General features: G+C 43.4%; 1 protein-coding gene across 4 annotated transcripts in view; it reads right to left on the bottom strand.

Annotated features, from left to right (window-relative positions):
• The window catches only part of B4GALT4 (beta-1,4-galactosyltransferase 4), a 28093-nt gene that overhangs the window by 3787 nt on the left and 11613 nt on the right, over positions 1-12693 (bottom strand). For 2 of the 4 annotated variants that reach the window (XM_054654837.2, XM_077174280.1), the window contains 3 exons: positions 10532-11012; positions 8711-8943; positions 5076-5263 (listed from right to left, as the gene is read on the bottom strand). In XM_054654837.2, coding sequence (XP_054510812.2) covers positions 5076-5263; positions 8711-8943; positions 10532-10799 — 689 coding nt within the window. In that variant the 5' untranslated portion in view covers positions 10800-11012. Of the gene's footprint in view, positions 1-5075; positions 5264-8710; positions 8944-10531; positions 11013-12288; positions 12386-12480; positions 12638-12693 lie in introns of those variants that run through there. The other 2 variants (XM_077174283.1, XM_077174282.1) reach the window with 2 other exon arrangements.

The raw sequence follows: 12693 nt of genomic DNA, 5'->3' as shown, positions 1-12693 counted from the left end.
GATCCTTAAAAGCTGGTCCTGTTCTCTTCCTCTCTTCACAAAAAGATGGTGATTTGCTTTAGGCCAGAAAAAATTACCTCTCCAACTGAGAGAACAAAGTCTTACTCAGAAGCTTCTTCTCTCTTTACACAATTCCCCTGCCAGCCAAGCAGGTACTTCATTCCAGGGACTCTCAGGTATAGAACAGCAACACAGCTATGCACTAATATAGTGGAAGCTCTGCAATAACAACAGTGAGCCATTGATTATCTTAGAGTTTAATCTGAAAAACTTGGAAAGAAATCAGCTCACAGGCAAGGGCACACGTGCTACTGTGCCATAAAAATTCCAAGGTAAGATACAGTGCAAGTTACTTAGTAACCCAATGCAATGCAGCTCAGCTCTAAAGGAGATTAATTTCTAACTTTTACCTTCCTCATCCTGAAAAATGCATCTACTTTTACAAGATGTTTACATATCATGTTTACTTGCCTTCTTAAGCCATTCTGCTAATTGCTTTCTATGATGCCCTCTGTCTTGGCTCTTAAGGTAACATTACAACACAGCCTCTATTATCCTGCCCCAGTCCATTCAGAGGTGATGGACATATGGCTGCAGATTGCATTTGTATGTGAATCTAAACAGATGAACAAATTGCCAGGGCTAGAAAGTACACATTATGGCATTGGACATGCCAGACAATGCTTATTATTATTTCTGGCTTACATCAATATAATTTAAAAAACACCAAAGGAGAAAATAAATCAACACAAGACCCTCACAACACAACCTCCCTCAAGACTATTTTTCCTGGCTGATTTTTGCTCACAGCATCACAGAGTAATTGTGTACATTACAGAGAAATTGTGAATTTGTGTACAAAGGGACCCCTGGAGACCACATAATCCAACCCCTCTGCTCACAGCAGGGTTTACTAGAGCAACTTGCTGAGGAACATGTTCAGTCAGATTCTAAGCATCTCCAAGGATGGAGACTCCACAATTTGCCTGGGAAGCCTCTTCCAAGTATTTGACAATCCTCACAGTAAAAAAAAAAAACTTTTTCATATGTTTAAGTGGAATTTCCTGTTTGTGCCCATTACCACTTGCCTTTCACTGAGAAGGATCTGGCTCCAGAGTCTGTCTTTACTCCCTTCCATCAGGTATGTATACACATTTCCAAGATCCCCTTCTGCCTTCTCTCTCAGCCCCAGCACTCTCAGCCTCCCTCACATGTCAGATGCTCCCTCACATGTCAGATTCCCTTAATCACGTTCTCAGGCTCTCCTCTGGAATTGCTCCAGTGTGTCCCAGAACTGGGCACAGTACTTCAGGTATCATCTCCATGGTGCTGAGTAGAAAGGAACAATCACCTCCTCAAAACCTGCTGATAACTCCCCCCCAAGATGCCACTGGCCTTTGTCACAAGGGCACACTGCTGGCCCAAGGTCCTTTCTGGTAAAGCAGCTTTCCAGACAGCTGGCCTCCAGCAGCTACTGGTGTACAGAGTTACTTCTCTCCAGGTGCAGCACACTGCATTTCCCTTTATTGAACTTCTCTGTTCAGATTCCTGCTGGCCACATTCTCCGGCCTGACAAAGGCCCTGCTACACAAACCAGCCCTGTGAGATTTCTGTCCTCTGAAAACCTGCTGAGGATGCAACCTGCTGCATCTTCCAGGTTACGATGAAGACTCTAACTAGTACCAGCCCCAGTATCTAGGTCTGCTGTAAACCACTAGTGACTGGCCTCCACCTGGACTTTGCTCTACTAATAAGAACCCTTTGAGCCCAGCAGTTCTGGCAGTTTTAGCCCATCTCACTGTCCACTCACCAGTCCATAGTTCATCACTTGATCACTGGGGCCATTATGGGAGACAGTGCTGAAAGCCTACCTAAGATAACCATTATCCACTACTGCACCCTCATCCAAGCTAGTCAAATCAGAGAAGGCTATCAGGTTGGTCAGGCCTGACTTGTGAACAGATTTGTTCTCTCTCCTTTATCACCTCCCCGAGGAGAGAAGCCACACAGTAGAGGAAGTTCCATCAAGTTTTAATTACACATTACTACCTTGAGACTTCTGCTGTGGTTACTCCAGAGGAATGCAGTAAACAAATGGAATGGACACCAAGGAGGACCCATAAACAGGAACAGCAGGCAGAGCCCTCCCCAGCCCTGCTTTCAGGACAGTCACCAACAAGACCACATCCCATTCCAGCAGGCTGTTTGGGAACTGCTTCCCAGGCACACATCCATATACACACCCCAGTGCTCGCTTATTCACCCCGTAATTCCCCTGCACCACTGCAGAGGTGTCACAGACACATTTTATGAAAAATCCTTTCCTTAGGATTTTTTCTCCTGAGAAGCTGAGAGGCCTCAGGAACAAAATGTAAACAATGGTTATCTGCTGCTGTAGAATGCAACAGGTGCATCTGTGATTGGTCTCATGTGGTTGTTTCTAATTAATGGCCAATCACAGTCCAGCTGCCTCAGACTGTCTAACAGTCACAAGATTTTATTACCATTCCAGTCTCATTCTATTCCTTGCAAGCCTTCTGATGAAATCCTTTCTTCTATTCTTTTAGTATAGTTTTAATATAATATATATATATCATAAAATAATAAATCAAGCCTTCTGAAACATGGAGTCAGATCCTCGTCTCTTCCCTCTTCCTGGGACCCCTATGAACACCACCACACAGAGGCAGACACCAAAGGAGCCAGAGCTGGGGTGCACTGACAGAAGTGGGGCCAGCAGGACGAGGGGAGGACTCTCCTCCCCTGCTCAGCCCTAGAGAGGCCACATCTGGAGTGCTGTGTTCAGTTCTGGTCTCCACAGCTCTAGAAAGACAAGGAACTGCTGGAGAGGGTCCAGCAGAGGCCACAAGGATGATGAGGGGTCTGGAGCATCTCTCTTATAAGAAGAGGCTGCGGGAGCTGGACCTGTTTAATCTGGAGAAGAGAAGACTGAGAGGGGATTTCATCAATGCAAATAAATATCTGCAAAGTGGGTGTCAAGGGGATGCTGCCAGACCCTTGAATGGTTTCCACTGACAGGATGAAAAGCAACACCATAAACTAAAACACAGAAAGTTTCACCTCAACATGAGGAAGAACTTCTTTCCATGGAGGGTGGCAGAGCACTAGAACAGGCTGCTTAGGGAGGTTGTGGACTCTCCCTCTCTGGAGACATTCCAAACCCACCTGGATGAGTTCTTGTGTCACCTGCTCTAGCTGACCCTGCCTTGGCAGAGGGGTTGGACTGGATGATTCCCAGAAGTCTCTTCCAACCCCATCCATTCTGTGATCTGTAACCAGGACAGTGCTGCCCACTCAACCCTCTTCAGGCAGCACAGATCTGGCAGAGCCCAGGCATAACTTGCTCCCAGCTGATGTCACCTGCAAAAATGCAACTCTGTAACAGCCCCTGTAACTACCCTTCCCTGAGGACAAGAGAACATCAGCTCCTTTAGAATTCTTAAAATTGGACTGAAGAACACATATAATAGGAATGGTCAGGAGGAAAAGATGTTGTGCTGGTCTCGAGGAAAAACCTTAATTAAAATAGAAGAGTTTTCCCAACCTTATCTTCAAAATTTTATATAAAAATCTTCTGTCTAAAAGAATCCAAAACTGAGCTGTAGTTTATGTAGCTAAAGATAAACCACTGGATCTCTAAAGGCACATGGCTGCTGAGATTACTGCACACTGCATCACAATAGAATATAGCCCCCTGGAAGAAAAATAATTCCTCCCACCCCAGACCAGGAAATTAATAAAACCCCAAAACCAAAAAACAGACAAACAAACAAAAAAAAGAACCCATTACCTCCCCTAAAAAACACCCCAAAACCAGCATAAAAAAGTCCCACAAAACACAAACCAACCCACATTTCTGCCCAGGCCATTTTGTGTTAATACAGAACATGGATGGGTTCAGTTTTCTCTACCTTATCTGGGCAACATACCTCAGTATGCTCACCTCAGCTGCAGCAAAACACTGAGGTCACCCAACTAGGATTGGTATCAACCTGTGGTGTCAGCTCAGTTCAAGTATCACTCTTGAGCTCAGAATCTGAATTCCTTCAGACATGCCTTGGAAGCAGAGCATTATTAACCCCACTTCATGGATGCGTAAACATAGGCAGTGACACAGAAAAAGTATTACTTATCAATTCAAGTTGAATTATCAAATTCAAGCCACCAGCATTCCAGTGGGATACTCTGCAAGGCTCTGCAAGTGCTTCAAAAGCCTGTCACAAGCCTAGTACCTATGTACTTGTTCCAGTTTTCACTAAATGACTGGAACAATAATACTATTCTGTGTCAGTATTGGCACATACCACCTCTTTCTCATATATTTAACATTGGAAATGCAGAAGCAAAGCAGAGCTTTACTTCAAAGTACTTTGATATCAGCTTTTGAAAAGCCCACCTCTAATCAATATTTAGAGTGATGTGACATTAACTGAATCGTGAAAGAAACAAGTTCAATGAAAACACTTTTAGTCATTAAATTCACCAAGCTCAGGAGCCTTTTCTCTCTGAGGTGGACTGAACTTGACTTTTCACCTTGAACTATTTATATCACATGAGCACTTAGGGGACTCATTTAAAAATCAGAATTATCCTGTGTTATACACTGTTCAGTCAAATAATTAAAGGACAGCCCTATGCCTTGGCAAATTCCCACACTTGAGCTCTCAATATCAGACATTACCTCTTCAACAGCAGAAGTAAGTGGCAAGTTCTGTTACAGTAAGATCACACCCACAAATCACAGGATCAGGAAACCTGCAAATGTGTATCTAGCTTTACCAGAAGGTCTCTGCACAACCTCTGGCACAGTGCTTTCCTCTTGAAATGCCCCTTAATTCAACTCCAGAAACCAGAACAATGACAATCATCACTGGTGCAGGTGACCACAGGGCTGACTGCAGAGGTGTCTGTCCAGTTCTGTACTCCAGAGAGGTGAAGTGTTACCACCAGAAACCCTGTGTCATGAGTAAGCACACAGCTCCATCAGAGGAGGAACATTATCAGTAACATGGCATTTCCCTGCTGGTATTCTTTCCATATTCCTGGTTTCCTACCTGTATCCAGTATTGTTCCTGCCAACTACAAGGTGCTTTGGTTGTGTGTCACACATGTAAATGTTAAAGTCATTTTCTGGCACCAGATCCACATCATGGAAAATGAAACAGTCCCAGTTTGCTTCCTTTAGGGCCTCTAGGTATCCTACATTCAGCAGTTTGGCTCGATTAAATTTGGTGTTGCCAGCCTGTGGAAAAGAATGGGAAAAAACAATTCTGAAGAAGGTGCCACAGCTTTTGAACCAGAGCTGCTCCTGGGCACTTGTTCTGATTGCACGATTTGCAACCACACCTGTGTGGCTCTTCCAGCACCGCGGGAGCAGTAACTGCACGGGGTGCCCCTTCACACTGGGCACAGCACCTGAGTGGCCAATGCTGCAAAGTGTTTCTCCAGCCTCCATCCATCACAACCACACCCAGCCAGGGCCAGGAAAGCCTGTGCTTAGCTGGGCACCACAAGTGTGACTGCTCCATGGCTCAACCACCCTTCTGTCCCAGTCCTGGAGTTACCCTCAGGCTCCAGAACAGAAGAGGTACCAGTACAGTCTAGAAACTGGTGTTCCATACAACTGTGTCAGTAAGGCTCATGGAAGTTCTTTTTAAAAAAAGCAAAACCAAACCAAACCCCCACGTTAATCCCATGCTAATTAGTCTCTAGATGTCAGAGCCCTTGCCATGAACTGTTAATGCCTGTCCCCTCAGCTTGGAGAACAGCAATGCCGAAAGAGCTCCATGTATTTCCTCAGCTCACACATGAGTGGCAGAGTGGGAGTGAAAAGCAGGTTTCTTCATTTTTACCTCCCACCTATAACCTGATGATGCTGTTGCAGGGGATTTGCTCCTAGCACAGAGCTTCACCTTTTAACTTGTCTTCATCTTTTGCTTTTGCTGTAAGTTACTTAGTATTCACTTTTCAAAAATCTAATTCTTTACCTCTGAGGTGCAAGTATATCTGCACACACCTGGCAGTTTTGTAAGCTTATCATGTCAACATTCAGTTTGGAGCAAGACATGTGCTTATCTTGCTATTTTTATTTTTTACCTGGCTGCACACTGTACCAGTCTGCAGAAGGCTTTCTGCTCTTGAGGACAAAGTGGGGATTTACCTCAAGTTCCCTCTTGGGAGCCAGAGGCCCAACCCCAGCCCTCCCAGACACAGACAGGAACGTCATTTTCCTGAGCAAGGAACCTGTATACTTGAAAAAATAATAAAAAAACGTTTTCAAGAGAAACTGCTTGGAATTCTAGCAAATTTTCTAAAAGGTGCCTGGACAGAAAGAGGGCCCATGGAAAATGAGAAAGAAGCTGGCCTCCCCAGGCTGAGAGAAGGTGAGCTGTAGAGAAAAGCTGTTGTATACAAAGCATGTTTTATTGTTCTAAAAAGTAACACTTTGCTCTAAAGTAGAATTTGTTCACTAAAACAACCATCTGCTCCAGAATTAAGAAGATTTATGGGATTTATGACTCCATACCCGCAGTCTGAAAAATACAATACAGTGCCCATTCTGAGAAATTACAAGATGGATAATCAATTGCATCCATCCTCTGGAGGGAAATTTTCCAGTAAAAAGTTTAGATACAATTCACCCAAAATCAAGATGTCAAATTTCTGAATGGGGGGTTTTTTGGTGTGGCTTTTTTTCCTTAAAAAGTCCCATATATAAAAATAGCCATGAGACAGACTCCTCCTGAGATGAAAACATAGGTTATTGAGTGAACAGAACAAACCAGATGTCTGGTAAGATACATTTGGAGAACATCACTTGTGTCGAGTATCAAACCCCGCTTAGTTCAGGACAGCCTCTTCCATCTGCTTAAGTTCTGTTCTCATCAGTGCAAGCCACCACAACAGCCAAATGCCAGCTGACCTGACTTTCCAGGAGGGGCAGCTTGCCATCTCAGACCACATACTGAACAAACAGCAAAATTTGCTCATCTTTTATCAAGGACAGAATTGCCTCCCTTTGTTCCTATGGAAGAGTAACACTGACCACAAGACAAATGTATGTTGGGAAAGAAATTATCCACCCTTAAGGGATTACAAACTCACATTGTTGGGAGTGCAACACTCATGTATACACACATTTAGAGGAGCACGACTTTAGAGATGTTAAAAGCAGCCCATAAAGAAGAAATCTGGAGTAAGCCCTCCAGTGGCTCACAGAAAAAAATACAAAAGGCCCATTTAATCTACCTCCAAAGTAGAGTGTGTATTGTCTTCCCTCAGAAGAGACTTAGAACAGCTAACAACATCACAAATCAAGAGAGAAAATGGATCTGCCCCAGAAGAGTTTTGTTAGCCCACTTTCCAGTCTTTGGGCATGCCTATCTACATGGAAAAGCTATGTGAAAGCTTCCAACCTTCCAAGAACAATCTCTGATTGAACAAGTTCAGACTTGACACTGCTGCACTCATCAGACAAAACTTCCATACTTTTGTATTACTTTTTGCTAACATGACAACAGCAGTTCTCCACTTCACATATTTCAATAAATTAAAAAGATATGCCCATTCTCCCAGTAATTTATTGCTAACCACTGCTTCCTGCTAGAATGAGCCAGTAAATGTATGATTATAGTACATATTAATGCAGAAAAAAATCCCTCATTTTTCCACTCTAGAGGCCGCATAATGACTCTAAACAATGAAAGAACAATTCATTCCAAGTAAAAATATCATGCCACGACTTTTATTGCTGCTCTGCTGAGACATTCAGCTGATCAGAAGTGTAAGAGTGGAAGCTTTCACCTAGAAAGCACTGTCTCATACTGATTAATTGACTCCAGGCTCCTTAATCAGGAGGGAAGAGAAACTGTATTAATTTATCATCACCTTTTTCTTCAACTGTCTCAAATGACTTTTTGGAGCCAAAGCAGAACATATAAGTAAACAACAGTAAAAGAAAGCAAACATAACAGAAGATCAAGAAAAAGACAACATATTACAAAAGAGAAATTTATAATGCTTTTAGCACATGCAATTAGAACATAAGCACCTTGATGAAAGACAATGTGGCACAGGTCTGCTTAATTTTAGCCACTGAAACAGCCTTGCTAGAAAAAATGCAAATAAAGAAATTAATAAATCTTTCAGGAACCAAGTGCTCTTCCATGACAACTACTTCCCACCACACTTGCTGGGCAAACAAAGCAGCTACAAGCAGCAGCTGTCGTGTTTAGTTTGAGAAAGCAAAAGTAAAACCACACAGTACACACAACTTACTAAGCACAAGAGATGGGAGAGAAGGGCTACAGACAAACTGGGACCTTCTATCCAAACGACTCCAAATGTGAAGACAGACAGGCCAGCCTAGTTACATGAGTGGATACTGTAAGAGAAGTCAGTTGCATTAGCAGTGCAAAAGATGCTTACCCTGCATATTAACTCAGAAACACCAAGTTACTCAGACTGAGAAATTAACACCAGTTAAAGACACTGCAAATACTCCCCAGCCCTGACATCCAGGAATGCCACCAGCAGTGGCTGCAGGCAGTGTTGCATCCCTCAGCAAGCAGAATTGTTGGAAGCAGGCTTGGAGGACTGATGTCAGACAGCAGAGGCAGCAGAAGCCTCTCCTCAGGCTGCAGGGCACAGCCATCACCCTCACCCAACCAGCTCTGCACGGCTGCCTCACCTGGTGGATGACATAGATGCCATAATCCAGCTGCTGCCTTTGCAGGAAGGGGTGCAGGTGCTGCAGGAGGTACAGCAGATGCTTCTCCCTGTTGCGGTGTGGGATAAGGATGGCCACGTGCTGCAGGGCTGAGCACTCCACAGGGTGGTACCGGCCCCTGGCTACCTGAGGGTTCTCCTTTTGCACCTCTTCCAGTGTAACAGATGATTTGAAGGAGAGTTTGCTGGCACCTCCTGTAAGAGAAGCACAAGAACCTTTCCTGAGTCATTTCAGGTTGTGGCTGGCCCAGTCAGGTTTTGAGGCACTGTGTAAGAAACCCAGTTTCAAGCCCCAACTGGCTTCCCTGCTCTTCCAAGAGAACAGTAGCACTACAAGGATTCTATGCAGGCAGTGGAAGGAGAGGATGTCAAGCATGTGAGTTGCTTAAACTGACTGTGAAGTAGTAGCAATAAAATAAAAATATTTTTTAAAAACCCAAGAGAAGATCTAAGCTACTGCAGAAGGATTGGCCAGGAATGACTGCCAGGGCAAAGCAAAGGAGAAGAAAGTGGAAAGAGACACAGGACTGTGACTGTAAGAAGTCATCGGTACCTAAAGCACAAAAGAAAGCACAACAGGCTTAAGGCTATAAATTAATAAGATAAAATATACCAAGGCTTTCTGTAGCCAAATGAAATTTTTATCCCTTCTCTTGCACTGAGCTATAATTCCAGTTCCTCTGAACTCAGCAAGCCCATGAAAAAGTATGATACAGGCAACTGTGATGGCTACAGTCATTGCTGCATTTGCTTAATCAAATGTGTCTTGGGGTCAGGGCGTGCAGGGAGACAAAGATTTTTGTACTACATGAGGGAAGAAGGAAGAGTCTAGCTTCCCAAACAAATCCCTAATCAGTTTCACAATAAGGAAGAGAAAGAAGATAATGACATGATACTGATAATGAAGATAATGACATGATAATGATGCAAAGCAGGAGCCTGGTGCTGCTGGCAGTACCAAGCCAAGAAAAAAGTAGAATAATAAAAATGCCCAAACCAGGAAAACAATCACCCATTTGAGCCTTCATCATAATTAGCACCAACTCTAACAGAGTTGTGAAGTCCTTCAATTATTAATGCAGAGGCACAAAAGTATATTTAATAATAAAAAGGCAAAAAACTGAGGAAAGATGAAAACACTTGTGGTCAAGACAAAAATAATTTAATTTTTTAAAAAGAATTTTTTTTTTTCATGAGAAAGATGCACACGTAAGCAAGGGAAAAAGAAAAATTCCTTTGTTAATCCCCATTGGCAGGCAGCATTGGCCACATCCAGGGAAGGGCTTAAGCACATACAGCAGCTGTTGGGAAGACAAATGCTGCCATCATGAACATCCCTCCTTCCTCCTTTCCCCAAGCTTTTACTGCTGAGCATGATGAATGGCACAGTCACAGGGTATGGAATACCCCTGCAGTCAGCTGGGGTCAGCAGTCCGGGCTGTGTCCACTCCCAGCCTCGTGCCCATCCCACTGGATTTTAGGGGGCCAGGACTGACAGAGACAAAGCCTCACCAGAGTGCAAACGCTGTTCAGAGTCAGCAAGTTACTGGTGTGTCACCAAAGCTGTTTTACAAACAAATGCAGAGCCCAGCGCCAGCTGCTCTCCCAGCCAGACCCAGCACAGGCACTGGGTGCCACAAGACACTCCCTCACCCAGCAGTGCTTCCTGCAACTGGCTATATTGGTTTCACAGAAAAGGAATCTAACTGGAATATGGCTGGGAAATCAGCAGCACTACAGTGGATTAACTTGTCAGAGAGGAGAGGAAAACACCATCACTTACGCAGGTATGGAGACAGAGCTGGGCAGGGAACCTGAAATGACTCCATCATGGGAACATCTGAAGTGGATTCAATCTTCTCTTCCTTTTGACTGTGCTCCAGGCGAGTTACCTTCCAGAAAAATTCCACCATGCTCTTAGCTTTAGGAATTTCCTGTCTGGTGTCCACTAAGTAACTGAACGTGGTCCATAGCACCATCACAAATAAAGTGACAAGCACCAACACTTTGAACTTATAGAAGAGGTTAAAAACATTCCAGCCCAAGGCCATGGCTTTCCCTGATCCACAAACAGCTACTTCTCCTCTGATGCCGAGGCAGGTCACTGCATATCCAGCAGGGATGAAACCACAGCTCCCAGTAAGAACGTCACAGTAGGGAAGTAAAGCTGGAGGTAGGGAGGGCTGCCACACTTCCTGCAGTTTTGAAATTCATGGATTCATAGTATTGTTTGCTCTTCAAATGTCACAAAATATGACTTTAACCTGGACCACAAAAAAAGAAAAAAGGAAGGAGAAAATTAGTTTCTACCACCTCTGCTACACCCTCACAGATTCCATGAAAACAGGTTATGACAATACACAAAAGGAACAGCAAGTACGAACAACTGGTCAGAAACCAAGACCATGATCTTTGGTCTTAGTTCAGCCATAAACCAACTGCATGATTTTATGCAAATCATTTTCCTGTTTTGTTCTTCTCTCTCAATCTTTCTTTTTTTTTTTTCAGATCAGAAAGTGCAACCATTATCCCATGTTATGTCTGTGTACAGTGCCTGGCAATACACAGGTTTTATTACTTCTGTTCCTACCAAAATTAACAACAGCTGCAAAGCAAGAGATTCTGCTGGCTATGAGTAAAGCCCATCCAAAATGAAAACCACATGAATCTCTGCAGAATAAACTGTTTTCTTCTGAAAGACAGTATTATTGATTTTACGTTGCTCTGCACAATGCAGTGTGAAACAACACTGACGGGTATCAGAAATCATTGTTCTTTATCTGCTGCCTGTCAGTACCACCTTTTGGATCTTTGTCCAGTATTCCTCCTCTCACACACTTGAAGGAGGAAAATCTTCCTGCTTTTTAAGGGAAAGGTTCAGTTTTTCAAAAGTGTTATGTCTGTGAGGAGCCAATCCTTTATTCCCCCTCCTGCCTTTTTTCAAGGGCTCCATTTTCATACAGCCTTTCACTGCCATTGTACTATAGTTACCACTCTACTTCTTTTGGCAGTTATTATCATTTCATAGCAAAGAAAGAATGAAATTTTAATGAAAGAGAGCTCTGATATAGAAAACACACAAGAAAACTGCAGCCTCTGAGAAGAACAAGGACTGAGGCTAAGTGAAGCAAAGGCAGTGATTAAAGACAATGCACATGAAACAGGCTAGATCAAAGAGAAGAAACATAAAAACATGGAAAAGGTTATTTTAGACCAGCCTCTAAAGTACATGAGACCCTGGAGAGATATCACAGGCACAAGGAGTACAGTAACTCCACATTTCCACTAGTTTAGGCCTGGTGTCTTCTGGAGAGTTTTGCTGACCAGTGGGAATGTATATGGGAGCCTGACCCAGCACTACCAAGATGAACTCCCAAGCTTTTAGGGTTCACTGGGAATTACCAGCTGCTGTCCCTCTTGGCAGGCACTTCATGGAATAGCCAACCTGCTCTCCCCATTCACATGCAACACATAGCAAAGCTGTAAGTACAGGGACTCCAATAAAAGACAAAATGTCCACCCTTCCCCACCAGTTTATACCCTGAAATTGTTGCAGACAATCAGGAAATCAGTGGAAATCAGTGATAAGCTCTGTGAATCATCTGAGAGCAGTGTGGACCTCATGGGTAATAATAGCCTGTAATTAATAAATCAAAGACCTTGGAATTTTGCTTATCTAAACTCTACCTACAAGTTTCTATGGAATAATCTAAATTGCTGCCTTTCAGCTACTATACAGTATTCATCAGGTGAAGCACTTCCCCTAAAGGGTGTCGTTTCCTCCAAAATAAACCAAAGGTCTCACAAGGAGAGAATTTCCTTCTCCATCACCCAATCCAAGTGCACCCCAGATTAATTTGGGCTGAAAAGGACAACATGAAAGTTAAAAAACTGAACTTTACATGCAGTGAACAACTATCAAAAGTTATTTATTATATTCACAGC

The sequence above is a fragment of the Agelaius phoeniceus genome, chromosome 2 (assembly GCF_051311805.1).
Source record: "Agelaius phoeniceus isolate bAgePho1 chromosome 2, bAgePho1.hap1, whole genome shotgun sequence".
Classification (NCBI taxonomy): Eukaryota; Metazoa; Chordata; class Aves; order Passeriformes; family Icteridae; genus Agelaius; species Agelaius phoeniceus.
Note: the sequence above shows the minus strand (reverse complement) of the source record. Positions and strands in the feature narration are given on the sequence as shown.